Source organism: Melanostigma gelatinosum (assembly GCF_949748355.1).
Source record: "Melanostigma gelatinosum genome assembly, chromosome: 10".
Classification (NCBI taxonomy): domain Eukaryota; kingdom Metazoa; phylum Chordata; class Actinopteri; order Perciformes; family Zoarcidae; genus Melanostigma; species Melanostigma gelatinosum.
In genome coordinates, this window is record NC_136643.1 from 12,587,135 (window position 1) to 12,604,126 (window position 16,992).

Sequence of the window (16,992 nt, forward strand, 5' to 3'; positions counted from 1 at the left end):
TTTTAGCAAAGTGTGCCTAATAAACTGTCAACTGAGTGTAGTTTCTCAACAGAATTTCCAGAAACTTTACCACATCATGATATTCAGGATATCAATGTTATGTAAAATATCTATATCGCCCACCCGCACTGTCAAGCATTGAACTTCTTTCCTTCGATCAGGTGTTCCCTGGAAAGAGTTTTCTTTGTAAAAGAAAAAAATATGTATCGGCACGTGTTTGTAGTAGCACTGACACATGTTGCATGATACCCAGCCCTACTCGACCACAAGTAATGTGAAGCCCCAGAAGCATCTACATACTAGTACTACTACACAGCCATCGAATTCAACATACATCAGACTATTCAAGGCAACATTTCTGAGACACGTTTTCACATCTTGTATGGAACCACAACCAATGGCACAAGAACATTTCATAGAATAGCACACTTAGCAAAAGAAATGTCTTTTAAAAGGCAAGATTTTTCTGACTGTCTGTCCACACAACGAGTCTCCCTCTCCACGCTGAACAAATACCTCGAGAGCTTGTCGCAGATGTGGCACTGACTGACTGTAAACATAAAAATCATCCCAGCTGGAGACAAAACAAATCTGCTCATATTACCGGCTCAAATTCATCGTTTATAATCGTCTCCACTCTGAGCTGCTGACGGGTACAAACCAACAATAGAGGATACAGGAAATATGAGACAAACAGTTGTAGGAAATGGCCTTCAGGCTGTTACACGACAACGAAATAACCCTAAAGACCATATGTAGTGCAGTGGTGAGCTCCAGGGAGGGTTTGGCCATTACACACAGCGGGAAAATTACATTCAATAAAGAGTAAACCGGGGCTGGTGATTGCTGAGGCAGAACTGAGAATCCCCTGCTCCACACTTCTGAGAGCAATTACACGTCATGTGACTGCAGTCCTGCCACAGTATGTACTGCATGTACCTGAACAGTCACAAGGCAACCGAAGGAAAGCGTTCCGTCGACCAACAGGCACAGGGGCTGTTCCTACCACCGCTTCGTTCTGAAGATCATTTTGGCCCCATTTACTTTGATTGAATTACGCCGTTGGTGTTAAAAAAAGAAAAGTTACTTCAGGTAGGACGAATCCAAATAATGACAACCAGTGCCTTTCTTCCTGTGGGCTATTAACTGAGAGACAGGCTTCTTGACACTGGATGAGAACTCTTCCTAAATGTGTGAATAAGGAGCGACAGACTGGTGGGTGTGAGCCGGCAAGCTGGCATGCACAGGAAAGTAATTTAGCATTAAGCTTAACAGCATCAGCCGTGAGAAATCCCCCCCCCCCCCCCCCCCCCGACAACACAAAACAACTTGTGATTTCACAAGAAGATATCAGCGGGATGTCGATCAGGAACACCTGCTGTGGAGCGATGAAATGCACAGTTATACGAGTGCTGCGACAGCTCGACTTTGTCTCTGTGGAGAATCCGTCTTTTAGACTGCGCATTCTTCTCTGAGAGTTTCCGCTCTCTGCAAGTGTGAAAGTGTGTAAATCTGTCAGTCTATGTTGCCTTTATGACATTCAGCGTGGAGGACTCCTTTGCTTATTCACAACCCTTTGAACCAGTAAAAAAGAAAGAGAAAATCACAAACATCCACCGTTATGAACAGTGGCATTCCCTTTGAGCGGAGAACCACCCATAAAACTGAAAAACACTGTTTACACCACTGAAACACCCATTTATTGAAAAATCACGTGACTATCTAAAAACACTTATCTGTTGCTACCCTAGTCAGCTCCACAGCTAACGTGGCTCAGCTAACGCAGAGAGTCGTTTCTTATTTAGCTTCATGTTGGAGACTTTGCCTGCCAGTCTCTGGTCTAAAGTTCTTTCAGAAGCCTCCATGTTGATCCCTCCCTGGAGGGCTAAGGCTTATGTTCTTCATGCGTCTAATTTGAAACATGTAAGCTCCAGCCTCCTTGTCTCCAGTGGCTTTATTGCACCTCTCCCTTAGTCAGCCAGAAAAGGCCGGAGTGTGTGTGTGTGTTTTCGGACTCAGAGGGTCAGGTTATATATCTCAGATGTCACAGTTGACGGTGCTGAGGCCCGGAAGAGTGACCCGTCCCTTCCTCCTAAGGTCACTCTCGGGGCCTGTGTTGATCCGCTGGATCAGGCTCTTCTCAAACAGGAGGGGATGGTAGGCACCCAGTGTACAGGCAGCATCATAATGATGCTCATGGTAGTGGCACAGGTCCGTCTGCCTCATGGAGGGAATGTACTCGTACACATGCACCTGCTCGCATAGCGCCATCATCAGGAGAATGCCTGCAATGGCAACAGAGAGAGAGAGAGAGAGAGAGACAGACAGAAGTTCAGGTAAACATATTCATAAATATTCCTGACTTACTTTAAAAACTGTTGATACAACTGGAAACCAGTTTGAGGTGGAAAAGAAAAAGGTAAATCAAGTTTAGCAGTGCTCTCTTTTCCCATTCAAACAGTTAGACACATTCTCACCTGAAAGCTGCCGAGTACAACCATAGTCTGATAGAGTGTGGCCAACTGTGCAGCTCTACTGGAGCAGTTGGGGGTTTAACGGACTGCTAGCCCGTTTACAGTATCTTAGTCTGACTCACCGGATGTACACTGTGGGTATAAGCTTGCCATTGACCGTGTAATTCTACCGTCTCACTTCTACTCACCTTCAGCTATTTGTTTTGCAAGCGCACCGTTGCTGCATGCTGGGCTTAGTGCCGCTCGCGACGATTGTGATTGCGTTAAAGAAACAAACAAACCAGAGGGTCCCCCCCCCCCCCCCCCATACCAGAATAGGTGCACCCAGACTTTTCCTTTATCGCTGATACAGCAGATATGTCTGGATATGCAAGACTACCAGCCATTATGCTAAGTTAATCTAAATGACTGCTGGCTATATCATTGTATTTACCAGACAGGTATTGGTCTCATTTAACTTTCTAACTCATCAACAAAACAACAAAAGCCAAAATATTCCTTTAATGTCAGCTTGTGGTTAATGACATTTCTTTGTTTTCATCTGCTCCAAGAATCTCTTTGACCAGATACACACTTGGAAATGTTATCAGAAGTGTAAATGTGAAGTTCCGATGTGCTGATGAAGAGCATGCACGCTCAGCAAAACAGTCCTTTAGAAAAGGATAAAAATAGAACTGAATCCATGATACATGAACATGGCGACAGTGAGTTTGCCTGCCACAGCATGCTCTGCATAATATCTTTCATACACTGTGACATGATGCCAACACAAAGAGAAACCAGTTCCACTCTGTTTCTTTGATGGTTTTCATTCCACCTGTCTTTGAACATCCCTGCCAATGTCTATTTAGCATTTCTCTCAGTATTGTTATTCTCCTTCTCAATTGTTGCTCTCCAGCATGATCAAAATCACCACTAATAACCAAGCAAAATCCTTCCGACAATGTATGAGCATGTCCCGTGTATTGCTAAAGCCTTTTCTCTATAGCATGTTCGTGAGCCAGTTGGCTCCGTATTGTTTTCTTAATAAGATCCAGAAGTTTGACCCTCTTAATTTGTCCAATCTAGACCTCATTTTCTCACAATTATACCACATACGGATCAAGTGTAAATGAAATCTCAGTTTACAATACATCTCATAAACCAAGCAAAACATGTTTTTCATGTAAAAAAAACAAATTTCACTTTAGCATAACTGGAGGACCATTTTTATTTCCATTGATTTTACACTGCTTTCCACAATTGCACATGGAGATAAGCCATCAGAATCAGCACAATTATGCTAAAGTAATGGCTATTGCACAACAAAATGCCTTACAATTGTTTATTACTCATGTCACATTTGCCTTCAATGTGTCCAAATAATATGCAAGCAGTGAGTGATGACAAACATCCGCCTAGAATTGTACAAATGTATTTATTCTGAAGCAAAAGAACGACGACAGACGAGAAAGAAAAGACATGACTCAGTCCCACACAATATCCAGCAAACACGTATATTTCAGACGACAGCAGCTTTCAGACCTTTCCCACTTCTGTGTTAAATGAAGGTCAAACTAACCAGACCACAGCACGACTTTGGGAGACCATTTTTAACTCTCAAGCGGCACTACATGGAAGTGCACTAAGGCATGATTTCTGCCTAAACAAACTCTGAGCGGACTTGTACCTCGAGTCTCTCTGCGAACATGAAACTAAGGTCAACCCATCTCTGATGATTCCAGGAACTCTCCGTTTGAGCTGCTCTGGTTTTTTTTTTTTTACAGTGACTGTCTTTCTATCTCTTCCTCAGTTCTACAGGTGTTTCTTGATTCTGTTTCACTGCGATCACTGGTCAGCAGCGAACCGCAACACCTCCATGCCCTCCAAGACCACGGTGATCCATCTGAACCGCAGAGTGTGCAGTCACACGGTGGCCTGCACCGCCCAGGTCGCCCTTCAAGATGGTCTCACGTTATCATTCTTGAAATAAATATTATTGCTGTGGAAGAGAATCATTGTGATGCTGTATTTTAAGAGAAGGTGGAAGTTCTTGTGAAACTGGTAAAAAAAACAAAAAAAAAAACATGAAAAATGCCATTTTATAAAAGTGACATGTTATCAAACTACCACATTACTGTCAATGGATTTTCTAACCAACAGCTTGAACATGCTGTATGTCTGTTCTGTGATACTGAAAAAGAGCAGTAGACATTTAAGACTTGGACTTTGACAACAATTAACTAATGTCATGAGTGTCAAGAATGACATGTGGGCACTGCAACAGGTTGAGGTGCCCTCCCTCTTGTAGCTGTATGACTACAACATTTCTTTAAAAAAAAATTAAATAACTCACAGCACCCTCCACGTATAGCATCGGAGTAATTGACGCCCCATGCTGACACGTACTACTTTCCTGAAAAGAAAAATGTAGCTCTTGTTCCTTTGAAGGTTGAGCACACCCAGAGCTCTTTAAAGAGAGAGTCCCGTCAGTGAAAGTTCTAAATGCTCGATCGTCACGTCATACTCGTAGACCTCAGATAGTTTCAGGAAGTACTTGGCGGGCAATAGAAATGCGAAGAAATTGCAATTTCTGGTAATTAAATGAATTGATGACATACAACAGTCATACAGAGCACTGACATATTTATGTCGTGAGATGAATGTTTTCTTTTCAGTCAAATTAAGTACAATTCACTAATATTTGAGGAATAGTGTGAACAGCTAGAGTTACCCGTCTTGTTTACATATTTGAGCCGAAGGTTGCCTCGTTTAAAGAGCTGTTGCTTCGGATTATTTTAATGTTCTTAAACTTGTATGCTATTCAAGAGCAATTACATTCTAAATAATATATTTAGAGAGAGGGGAAAAATGTATCAATATTCAGATTACATAACCAGTCTACCATTTCTTCACTTCATGGTGGTTTCATATTCAAACACTGCATTTGCATTTTTTCACAAACGAAGGCCACACCATTGGGGTGATTCATATTTACATAGTTTAGTTTATTTACATCAGGGACCATGTACATGAACACATTATTCTCAACAAGAAGGAGAGGTGTTTTGTAATTTCCATCTGCAGTCCCTGGACAGGTGTAAGGAAACAATACAACATTATTTCCACTACATTTCGACCAGCAACCGAGTGATGCCCATGCAGACCCATGGGTTTATTTATTTAACTGAGAGGGAAAGGCTTGCAAAACCCAGGGAGTGGAGACTCATGGTGCAGGATGAGTTGTTGTCTCCTTTGAATAGTGTGGTTCTTGTGCTGAAAGAGAGACGGGGACAGAGGGGAAAGGGTCAGAGACGCCTTCATAGGCTTGGACAGGAACTATAAATATTTAGTATAATCCTTTCTATCATATGGCAGTATAATACACATTTAGCATAATTCCTTACATGCTTATGTATATAATGCAGTTGTTTAATACTACTATAATACAATATTGCTGGCCTATTGTAAACGTACCTTGTGTTTTCAATCTTACATAGTTCCTCCAACTTCGCTCTCTCATATCTACAAAGCAATCGGCTGAGCTGCAACATAATATTTACAGGTAATAATCAACAGAGTCACAAAGCCTTAAATAATTCAACCCAATGTTACTTCTTGTTTAGCATTTAGAAGTCTCAAATATGCACTCTTAATCCATACCAGTGTGTCACAAAAACATCTCTCTTCCTTTTATTATTATGTACCATTAACTTTATTATAATGGCTCTTACTGCAAAGTTGATATGCTCATTATATTACCTACATCCACAACTCTGCAGTCACATGCCCCAATGTTATAGTTAGCTGATCAAATAGAACATTTAATATTCATATTTAAATCCCGCTATCCTACAAAGAAATCCCATTCAGAAGCCTTCATCCCTCGGATTACACAGCGTGTGATGAAATGGCCTGACGCAAACTGAATTTACGATTCATCGTCTGTTTATTCCATATTTACCGTTATGTGTTGCTCACTTTATCCAGGATGGTTAATTAGCTTAATCTGTTAACGGTATCTAAATCTACTAATTTAGTGGTGGAAAATCCACCGACATGCTGTAATGCACATGTTCATTTTATTCAGGTGTGGCGATGATATAAAATCTTTCTTTAAACGTCTTACCCGTTAAAAGTCCATCACGAACGTTCCATTCCGCTGCAACTCTTTGGCGCTGCTAGTATATGCTGCAAACTTCCAAGAACTATTGACAGCAATTACCATGAATATAATCTGGCCCGTTGAAGTGAACGGACTCTCTTTAAAGGTCAGTCACTGCTCACAGCTGGGTAAAGGATAATCTATACAAACAGCATTTACTGACGCAGAATTAACCTAATTTGCAGGCCGTTCATTCTACCATATAGGTAACACGACAAGAATAGAAACAAAGGGCCCCTGCAAGAAACACACGGTGACATTCCAGTTTAATTAAGAAGGACGCAAGCAGTGAGGCCTTTGAATTCAATAGCGTTTCGTTAAATGTAAAGCCCTGCTGCCTTTGATTCAGGCCATCTTATCAGTGACTGCGTACTGTATATTAAACTGCAATCAGAACAGAAAAGCAGCCACACTATGGTTGAGAGCCAGTGCAGTAAAAGAGCGGGACTGGCTTACTGTGTTTGACGAGGGGATATTTCAGTTCCAACAGATCAAAGTGTGTCTGGTGAAATCAGCTTATGCCATCTATCATTGTTAGATTCTTTTTAGTTCTGTTCCATTTATTCTTTTTTTAATGTTGTAACGAGGAAGTCATTTTTGGTGTTTTTCCTCTCAGAGATCCACTTTACAGCGATACTGTGATAAATAAAAGATGTTCATTGTGGCTAGCTACAGAATCTGTGTTGTGTTGTGTCTTCGGCACCAAATATAGTGACGACCTATTATTGACGAATCATTCTTGACGAGTACACTCAATATGACACAGAATGCGCTTTTGAGGTAAACAAATGCTCCTGGTCAGTGGTGTTGTGGTCGATGATGAGGTGATTGTACAACGTAGAGGGGTACAGAGGAGAAAGTGGGTATAACCGGCAGAAAACGGAGGTGGGTTATGCCCCGTCTACCGGCGTATAACCGTCACTACACCACTGCTTGTTTTACATATGGCTGTGAAGGGGGAGAAGCATTTCAAGTGTCTGAAAATGTAAGCGGCAGAGACCAATATTGACATGCTGGAGAGCTTCTAAAATGAGATTACAGTGGACACATCACCGCCAACTTTCTTTGCATCTGCTCCAGGAGGAGGCAATGAAATGGAAAGATAAGCGTACAGAGGAGGGGAACAGACGTACACCGAATGCATATCGGCTTCATTAATGCATGCATGTGTGTACTCACCTATGAAGCCAGATGAGGGAGGATTGGGCTGGATATTCTCCTGAGTGTTGCCCTGAATCACATCCCAGAGTCGCCACAAATAGCTTGGGTGAAGGATGTAGAAGGGCTGGCCAGGATGGAGCTTGCGGTGCTCTACGTACGGCCCAAACAGGTTGTAGTCCGGACTGGCATACCACTGATGAAGAAAGAGACTGACACCTCAGTTTAGACCACGGTTTCAGATGGCAAGATGAAATCAATGTGGTGGTCATGAAGTGCCAGGTTTTTCAGTTCCATTCCATATCCCATCCAACAAGCAATAACACTTTGCCACAAAGGTGGACCGGGTGTCCCCAGAGCCTCCGAGTCAATGGAGTGAAGTAAGCACATAATATTTCTAGCAGTTAAACTCTTGGACTGGAAGATATTTGCTTATTCATCACTTTGGATTTTTTCAATGAGAGAGGAGTAGTAGATGGGATTTTAAGATTTATTTGACCAAGTAATTGAATTTTCTTTTGTGGAAAGACCACATCGGTCACAACTTATTACACAAAGCAGAGTAGTTTCATCTGTCTTAAAACATCTCTAAAGGAAATCTTAAGGTGTTCTTTATGGTGTCTTGCTGACAACTGCCTCCTCAGTTTGTATAAGCACATCACCACTGCACTGAGGCACCACAAGGCCCGGCAAGCCCAGGTGAGCTGGAACACTAGTCGCAGTTCAATATGTTCGCAATGAAAATGACTGAGCCAAAGCAGATGTCAACAAAAAGAAGCTGGGAGGGGCCTCTCACATCTCCCACAGTATTGAAAGTATTCTGCCCTGTGCTGTCTGCGGCTGCGAGGGACAGACTGCCACATTTTTGACATCAGACTTTTCTCTGGGCCATTTAATGTACCGGTAGTTTAGATATCAAACATTTTTCTTTCATCTTTCTGATGCACTTCAGATCTTTCCTCACACCAGACGGACAGAGCATACTTTCATCTGAGCTACAAATAAACATAACCCAAAAAAACATGCTGGTTTCTGAATTACAGTCAACATTTTGTAACATCGTGTTTGGACTGCATCGGACACTTGATTGTAAAAACTAAAATGGAGTGTTCCTTTTTGCAAATACAAATGATTTAAAACAAATGATGGAGACACACAATGCACTTATGACAACTAAATGTGAACACAGACAGTTGTACTTATGACTTCTTTTCAAAGATAATGATTGAAAAGGATAGAACATTTCCTCAGTAGACTTGGCTCTGAACTACATTTAATCTGCACATTCCTTCACACAATGTTTTTAGCATCAAAAGAAAAATGTATATATACACATGGTTTACATTGACCAAACACACATTTTCTGCCCTCGTGGAAAATCAAGTTGACTTTTTTGTCTCATTCTGTATGTGTTCAGTACAGTGATTCAAACTATAAGCATGGTGATGTAATCAGCATGTCACTTATTGATGGAAATGAAGCACAATTATAATGGATTCGTGGAGGAAACAAATCATGAAATGTATTATTTTTGTACTATACATTAAACTGCATTTTCAGATTGAACCACCTCGATTTCTCAGTCGAGGTATAAAAGGATGTGGCGAGACGCCCCAGACAAAAACATGGTTTTTCATGCTCTAGTACATTTTTTAAGTTTGAGCTTTTTTGCTTCTTTTCAAAGACTTGTGAAAGAAAACATCCAAAATACACATTTAGGTATTTATTTTACTATCCTTTGTCTATACAAGTCTGCAGATTTCTCCCCTAAATTCCCCAAAAGTTAGCCTCATTTTGTATATTCAAACATTTTGGCCAACTTGAAACATAATGTCTTAATGTAAGTGATCAACTGGGGAAGTTTTATGGTGATATGACATGAATAGGTCTTTTAAACTATTCACGTGTAAGGTCTTGCAATATGTATTGAATTTTACAATACATATATTCAATATGATCATTTATCGTCTCAATATAAATCATATCGTGATCACATTTTATTTTGAAACATTGTGATGCACAATAAAGTCATCTGTATTGATAATAACAAGCACTCAACTTTCCCTGAAAAATAAAAAAAGGATATTAATTCTGCTTATGGGAATACCCCAGTGTAGTTAAATCAAACGATTGTCTTAATGGGATTACTTTGTATTTCCTGTGTCACTGTTTGCTTTGTACGGTTTCCCCCTAGTCTGTTGAGTAACGTGGAACATGCTGCAGCTACACTACAATGTGCTGAACACATGCTTGTACTTTTGCCATTTTTTTCAAGAGCATGCGGTAGCTGTTTCAGTGATGAGCTTCAAAGCAATAGCTTGCTACCAGCATTGTATTGAGCGATACGCCAGGGTGTTATTAGTGAACGAGACAGGCTGCACATAACGAAGTCGGCTCCTGCAGAGAACTAAAGGTTAAAGCCTGAAAAGTCATCACAGTTCATTTAGAGGGACAGGTGGGTCTATTATTAGCTTGTGAGAAAAAATGAAAAGGCAAAAGAAAATGAATAACAAACAAGGACATCATTAATTTTCCAAGATAATACAAATTGGACAAATAAAATAAATTATTCAGAGAGAAGGCTACATGTAGAATGCTAATCGCTTTTGTGTTTTTTAGGTTATCTACCTGAAGACTTCAGCCCTCGCAGAAGTCTTGGATGCTATTGATTTGTGGCAGCAGAACATTCCCTGAATAACAATAAAGGTAGGCTAGAGGGTTTATTGAAGTGGTTCTAATATTCATTAGATTGGTTAGTACACTGTTTTTTTGTGATATGCACAGCACAGGTGATGGATCAAAGGAGTGGGTGCTCTCCTCCCATTCAGGCTACAAGATAAACTGGGAAAAATGTTGCTCCTTTGCTGACATTGGAGTATTTCCACTTCAGTGTCTACCCTCGGGGATGAAATATCTGTGTAAAAGATTGATTCAGGAGAATATCAAAAATAACAGCAGCATAAGGAGGTAGTTAGGAATTAGGAATGGGAAGAAACCGAGAGTCTGTATGATTAAGCCGTTTACCGGGAGAGGAGGACTGGCATTGCCAAATAACGCTGCTTTTGAAATGGTTAAACTATGCAAACACTGGTCAGGGGCTCGCATCTGGGCTGGATAGAGGTGAGGGAAGTCGCTTACTTCCCCTTTTAGATGTAAGATACTCAAACACCATCACAGTCCTCCCCCTAGGAGGGGGTACCAATCCATCACTGCAGCACTCACCAGGGATTTGGAGCAAAGTCCATAAAATGTTGGGCCTGTCTCAATAAAAGCAAAGTTACTCATCTATAAGGGGAAACCCTGCGATAAAGATAGGGAAGAAAACAGTATGTTGGAGGGCATGGCACACCAAAAGTTTTGCCACAATTGCTAAGGGAGTGTTCTACGCCTATCAGGGTCTACAAGATTGATATAATCGAATAGATAACGCGGATAAGCTGTGTACAGTTTATGGGTTATAATAAAGAGGACAGGATGAACGTGTATTGCAAAGGTTTTGAAAGCGTCCACAAAATGGAAATCATCTGCATTTGATAGGAATGGCAGCAAATGCTCTTTACAGTATGGTGAGAGTGAGAGCCTGAGGATGAACTGACAAAGGGACCGTGACACTGATCTTGAACAAGAGGTCTGGAGAATATTGTCCATATTGTTGGTCAGTAAGGGATAATGAGCAAACAAATGGCCAAAATGCTGAGTAAAGGCTTCAAAAACCGCAGTCCACAAATCAACGGAGACGTCACAGTGACTACGTACACTTGTTATGTACAGTCTATGGTTGAAATGAATGGTCCCTGTAGTGGAGAGAAACCATGCATTGTCCAGGCTACTTCAAAGTTATAACAATGGTTCACACAATGGTTCACACATCTTCTATTGAAACTGATTTACTGATTTTTAAAAAGGTCAACTGGCCTGGAGACAGTGGTGGACTACAGACAGATTAATGAAGTGGTTATATGTGTTGTGTGATTAACAGGCTCATTGGGATGCACAGAAAACATACCTTGTGTAAGTCGACAGTGTAAGGTGCAGGATCCCAGGCCACCAGAGTCACATTCTTGTAGATTGAGCTTGTGTTGAATCGATGCTTAGGATTGTCCAAAATCTGTAAAAGCAAGAAGTCCAGATTTTATGGGCAGTTGTATTGACGCTGGAGGTCTGGTCATCATTGCCAGGCATTTGAAATATCAAGCTTTAGAGCTGCTGGTACACAGACTTTGTTACCTCTGGACAGAGCCAGGTTTCACCCAGTATACAGAATCACAATCAGAATCAGCTTTATTGGCCATGTGTGCGTTCGCATACATGGAATTTGACTCCGGTTTCCACTTCGCTCTCGAGGTACATACACAAATTTACATTAAACAAGAAAAACAGAGCTGAGGAGAACTGCAGAGTAAGTAAGTTTATTTTTAAGCCAAGATTTTACTTCTAGAACCAAGGTTAGAATAATGTGTCATAAAAAACCTGAACCATCCTCAAATAAATAAATATATAGATTCCAATTATACAGTAAGAATGTGCAAATAAGTATTATTGATTGATAATCATTCATATTCTCAAGTGGTGGCTGAGCTGAAATGAATAGAATCCGTGGAAGCACGAAATGCAAACAAGACATCAATAAATCAACATCCACTGCATATGTCAAGAAACAAGGGAAGTCATGAACCATTTATATTTTCAACATTTGTTTTACATGCGTTTCAGTGAGTGACACAGCCTGCCGAGTTATACATCCACCAATAATTCATTACCGTGCATCATGCAAGGCCAGACTCTCACGCACCTGTGAGTTGATGATGCGGATGGTGGTCTTGTTCCCCACGTCTCGCTCATATCTGTCCGTAGGTGCCGTGTTGAACCGTAAGACTGCATCGTGAGTATCTGAAAGAAAACAACGCAGACCACATCACTTGAAGCAGGTAATGAACTGACCTTGCAGTATACATGTTATTGCGTAAGTACACAGGAAACATGAAAACTAAAGCTGGGTATGACACAGAGTATGACACCAATGTTTTTTTCCTCCCTATACTTTGCTGAAGTTTTTCTCCCACAAAAACCTCTTTATAATCAGGCAATATATGTTTGACATTTTATTTAGGTTTCACACTCAGATAAATGCAAACTGGGAGAAACCGAGGCAGAAAAAGTTTCACATCCGCAAGAGCTCGTCAAGGTCTTTATTTGATCAATGCATGCATGATGATACAGATCATCAAAGTGTTTGTGGCAGAAGTCACAATGACGACACGCTCACTACAGTGATGTAATTCATGATGTGACCGTGAACGACGACGTCCGTCAGGCTTACAGACACAAAGTGCTCTCTAGTGGTTGGTTCCTGAAACTGATGAACCACCATGAATACAAAGAAAACATTAGTTTCACCACTAATTCTGTCCACATTTTGGTATGTTCACAGTTCACACACCAACATGAAATCCTCAGCTTGATGGATGGTCGTATAGTAATAATTAGAAACTTGTAACGTCTGCGGATCGATCCATCAGTCCCACGGATGCGTCTCGTGTGTTTATCTGACACCAGAATGGATGATCCTGCAGCTTTTGATCCGATACTCCATCACTGCAGCCAGTTGACCGTTACGCCACCGATTGGCATTCACAACAACACGACCTATTGCAAACACTCAAAACGTACTCGCTAGCTCGACATTGAGTTTGCGCTTCTGCTCCGATAGAATACTGTAAACATGTCGGTTTCTGTCAGGGCTACACCGGACTGATGGATATTCAAGAATGTTTTCTTAAAGCAGGGGTCGTTCTTGGTCCAATCAACTGAGGTTCATTTTACTTTTATCAATACGTCACCCAATATTCAGACGAAAGAATATTGACTGTCTGGAGACAAGTTTTATATGAGTCACACTCATGTTTGCCATCAGTGTTACTTATTTCTTTAAATGCATGTTGAGAACTTTGAAATTAACTTAAGTCAATGAATTGTACTACGTAAATAAATGTGCCTTTGCCTGATGTACACACTCAGCTTTTATCAGCGGAGTGCGTGGTCATTATTACATACATATCCACTGTTATAGTACTGCTACTACTTTACAGAATAAAATAACGGGGTTCAATCAAGCCTCCTCATGAATACTAATAGAAAGGCCTACATACTGTTCGTCTCTTCATGGTGAGAAACCCACCAGGACTGCTTGAGTGACATCAATTATGGAACATGGCTCAGGGTACCTGTTCCAGCTTGTCGAAATGTGTTCACGACAAATCATTTCTATGGATATTTTTTCACCAGTGATTGTCAATCTAATCACACTGTGGCCCCTTAAAATGAAGCGATGCCTTTCTCATGGCCTCTGTTCCAGGCGGCAGAGTGTTGAGCAGTTTAATCAAAACATTATTTGATTCCTTCGCGGAGGAGCCCTGGAGGTTTCTAACCGTCAAGTACTTCCAGAGAAATATTAAAAAAAATATCAAAAGTAAAAAATACCAATGTTCTGTATTGCACTCAATTGTTAAGTGACTCCCAGGTACCACTTCTACATATTTGCAACATGAACATGTTTTTCTCACTATTTCCCACTACACTTGTTCATTGGTTTGACCTTAACCGAACCAGGATATTCAACCCTCACCTCGTTTCCCCGATTGTCATCTTTCTATTTCCGTGACTGCAACGTCTCACGGGTGAAAGCCACTTCACATTTATTTTCCACAATGTTTTTTTTTTTAAAGAACAGTTAGTCTTAAAAACGCACTTGAATTTGTTGAGCAGCGTTTAGTGGCCGCATCATTTTGCAATACGCACCAGTTTAGTCGTACAATCCAACTCATGCTCTCAAGAGGGCACTGCTCCTGTCTAATAGTATTCATAATAACCAGGTGTTTCGATATTTCTGCTGACTGTGTATACCGCATTAAAGACAGAACAACATGTTAAAAGCATGTTAATATTGATGGATAAACGCAAAACGTGGCTTTCTTTAACTGTAACCAGACAAACGGGTCAGTCCACTGGTGTGCTTCAGGTTGATAGGACGTGTTGTGCTTTCGACATCATCAGGAAATGCCATAAAGTATGTGAAGCTGGCGACACAGTGATTAACTACAGTATCACGACACCATTATTCATACTCCGCCATAGAGTTTGATTCACTAAAAGCTTAAGAGTACATTTGGCAGTGTCTGAGATTAAACGTGATTACACTGCTCCTCTGTTGGTTCATGGCTAAAATGTTATTTTCCTCTTGACACATGATGAATGAATTTTACAACGTTGGCTTTCAACTTTATTCAACTACCCCTGGTAGCTGCAGTTTAGTTGGATGTGTGGATGCAAACTTCCATGATGGCAAATAAAACCAGGGAGAGGCAGACAATGTCATCAGCAGGCTGCTGGGTGTGTTGCAGTGGATTAAGAGGGTTTGTTTTCCACCAAAACAATTTGAAGTGCATTATTCCGGTTTCAATCATGGCTCCTCTCTGCCGATTACCTTAAATTAGCTTCGTGTTAGTTTATAAACTGAAATGACTGCTGAATTTAAAAAAAGAAAAAGAAAGGTATTACCGGTAAATGGCTTTGCTCCAATTACATTACAAACCTGTTAAGCCATTATGTGCCTGAGAGCTCAGCTGTTCGGAGTATGTTGAAAGAGTTTTACCTGTCTCCATGCTTGGACACACATCTTCACACAATATGGAAACGTTCTTGTCATTTTTGACCATGATTGCAGCAAAAGCATAAACAAAGAGGGACAGTAGGCCGAGGCTTCACCAGCACAGACGGCGGGGATTTATTCATCAATACCAAAAACTATGATCTCAAAAATGACCAGTGAGTTCAGTCAAAACTATTCATCACGAACAATAAAACACGATAAACGTCACAAAAATAAATACTTTCACTTAATGCTGTACGTGGTACCGTTATTTTCTCCATCCCTTGTGTTCTGGGGATGCAGTTTATCCTGTACACCACATGATGGCAGTCACACATCAAACACGCACAAACCACACTAAACCAAAGCCTCAGTTACAAAGCTCCCACAGTGTAAACTCTGTGCTGCAGCCACTGGGAAAAACCCAATAATCGAAATGTCAGTCTGCCTGCAAATGGCACAGAAAATGAGTAGGATTGCCACGTTCATCTTTCGGCTATTTGTCACAATTCACAGATGCAAAATGTAGGTTTCGATGTAGTGCAGCCTTTTGGGAAGGACAGCAGGGTGAGAAGAAGCAGACGGAAGGGGATCAATTCAGTTTGATTTCCTGTTGCAGCAGAGCCTGAGAATTGATGCAACAAAGTTAAGTGTTTCCAACACTGTTCAAAAATGAATCAGCTCCAGAACATTTATCTCATTCGTCAAGTCATTTAGTCCCGACAAGCAAAATCTCTTTTCTTAAGGACTGAATACCATGATGATGACACACTGAACCAATACCCTGAAATAAAGATTTATGCGTTTCCCCCTCAGAGAATAAACAGTCATAACTTAAATTTCTTTATTTGATGACTTTCCAATATTCTCATAACAACTCTCTAGGGGCGTATTTGAGGCTTCAAATTGAAGATTACAAGGTATGCATGTTCAAAATAGAGAAAACAATGACGCAGGTGTGGTGCGGAAAAGACGCATTCACTTCCTTTGGTTAGGAGCATGTGCATATGGATCACATTATTGGATATAAACCAACAACGAACATGGCAGGATGATGATACATCAACAGAGATTAACAAGCACCTGCAGAGTTTAAGTCCAAGGCCTGCTGCCCAAAACTGAAGACTGCCTCTCTTTTCTTTGCTTCTAAAAATAAGAACTACCACTCAGTCAAATGTTCTTCTTCCTCCAGCACTAAAAGAGAAACCTGAAATATGAAAAAACACCTCAATATCCATCAATAAGCCAAACAACAATCATTTAGAGGTGGACTTGAATGCATTTTAGAGTCTGTCGATCACAACTTTGCAGAAAAGCTGAACTTGTAATGTTCAGATTTGTTTTGAAGGCAACAGCGTTCCAAGGCTGCAGCGCTGACACAGCACCACAAGTTAATCCTACAGTGACCACAGGGTCAAGTGCAGATGTAGGTTTGCATCACTGATGCTGCATCTGATTTTCAGTGATAGTTTGCTCTGCTTCTCTTTTTGGGAGAATGCTATCCGGGGCAGCTCGTGTCTATAGGACGCTGTCAGTATACAGACGCATTATGTAAATGTATCGGCACA

The 16,992-nt window shown here is 40.9% G+C and overlaps 1 protein-coding gene across 5 annotated transcripts in view; it reads right to left on the reverse strand.

The window, feature by feature from the left end:
* Nucleotides 1-1,556: 1,556 nt before the first annotated feature.
* st6gal2a (ST6 beta-galactosamide alpha-2,6-sialyltranferase 2a) overlaps nucleotides 1,557-16,992 on the reverse strand; it is a 31,904-nt gene continuing 16,468 nt past the window's right edge. For 2 of the 5 annotated variants that reach the window (XM_079277576.1, XM_079277575.1), the window contains 4 exons: nucleotides 12,569-12,666; nucleotides 11,783-11,884; nucleotides 7,798-7,972; nucleotides 1,557-2,285 (listed from right to left, as the gene is read on the reverse strand). In XM_079277576.1, the coding sequence (XP_079133702.1) occupies nucleotides 2,038-2,285; nucleotides 7,798-7,972; nucleotides 11,783-11,884; nucleotides 12,569-12,666 (623 nt within the window). In that variant the 3' untranslated portion in view covers nucleotides 1,557-2,037. Of the gene's footprint in view, nucleotides 2,286-5,459; nucleotides 6,662-7,797; nucleotides 7,973-11,782; nucleotides 11,885-12,568; nucleotides 12,667-16,992 lie in introns of those variants that run through there. The other 3 variants (XR_013772318.1, XM_079277578.1, XM_079277577.1) reach the window with 3 other exon arrangements.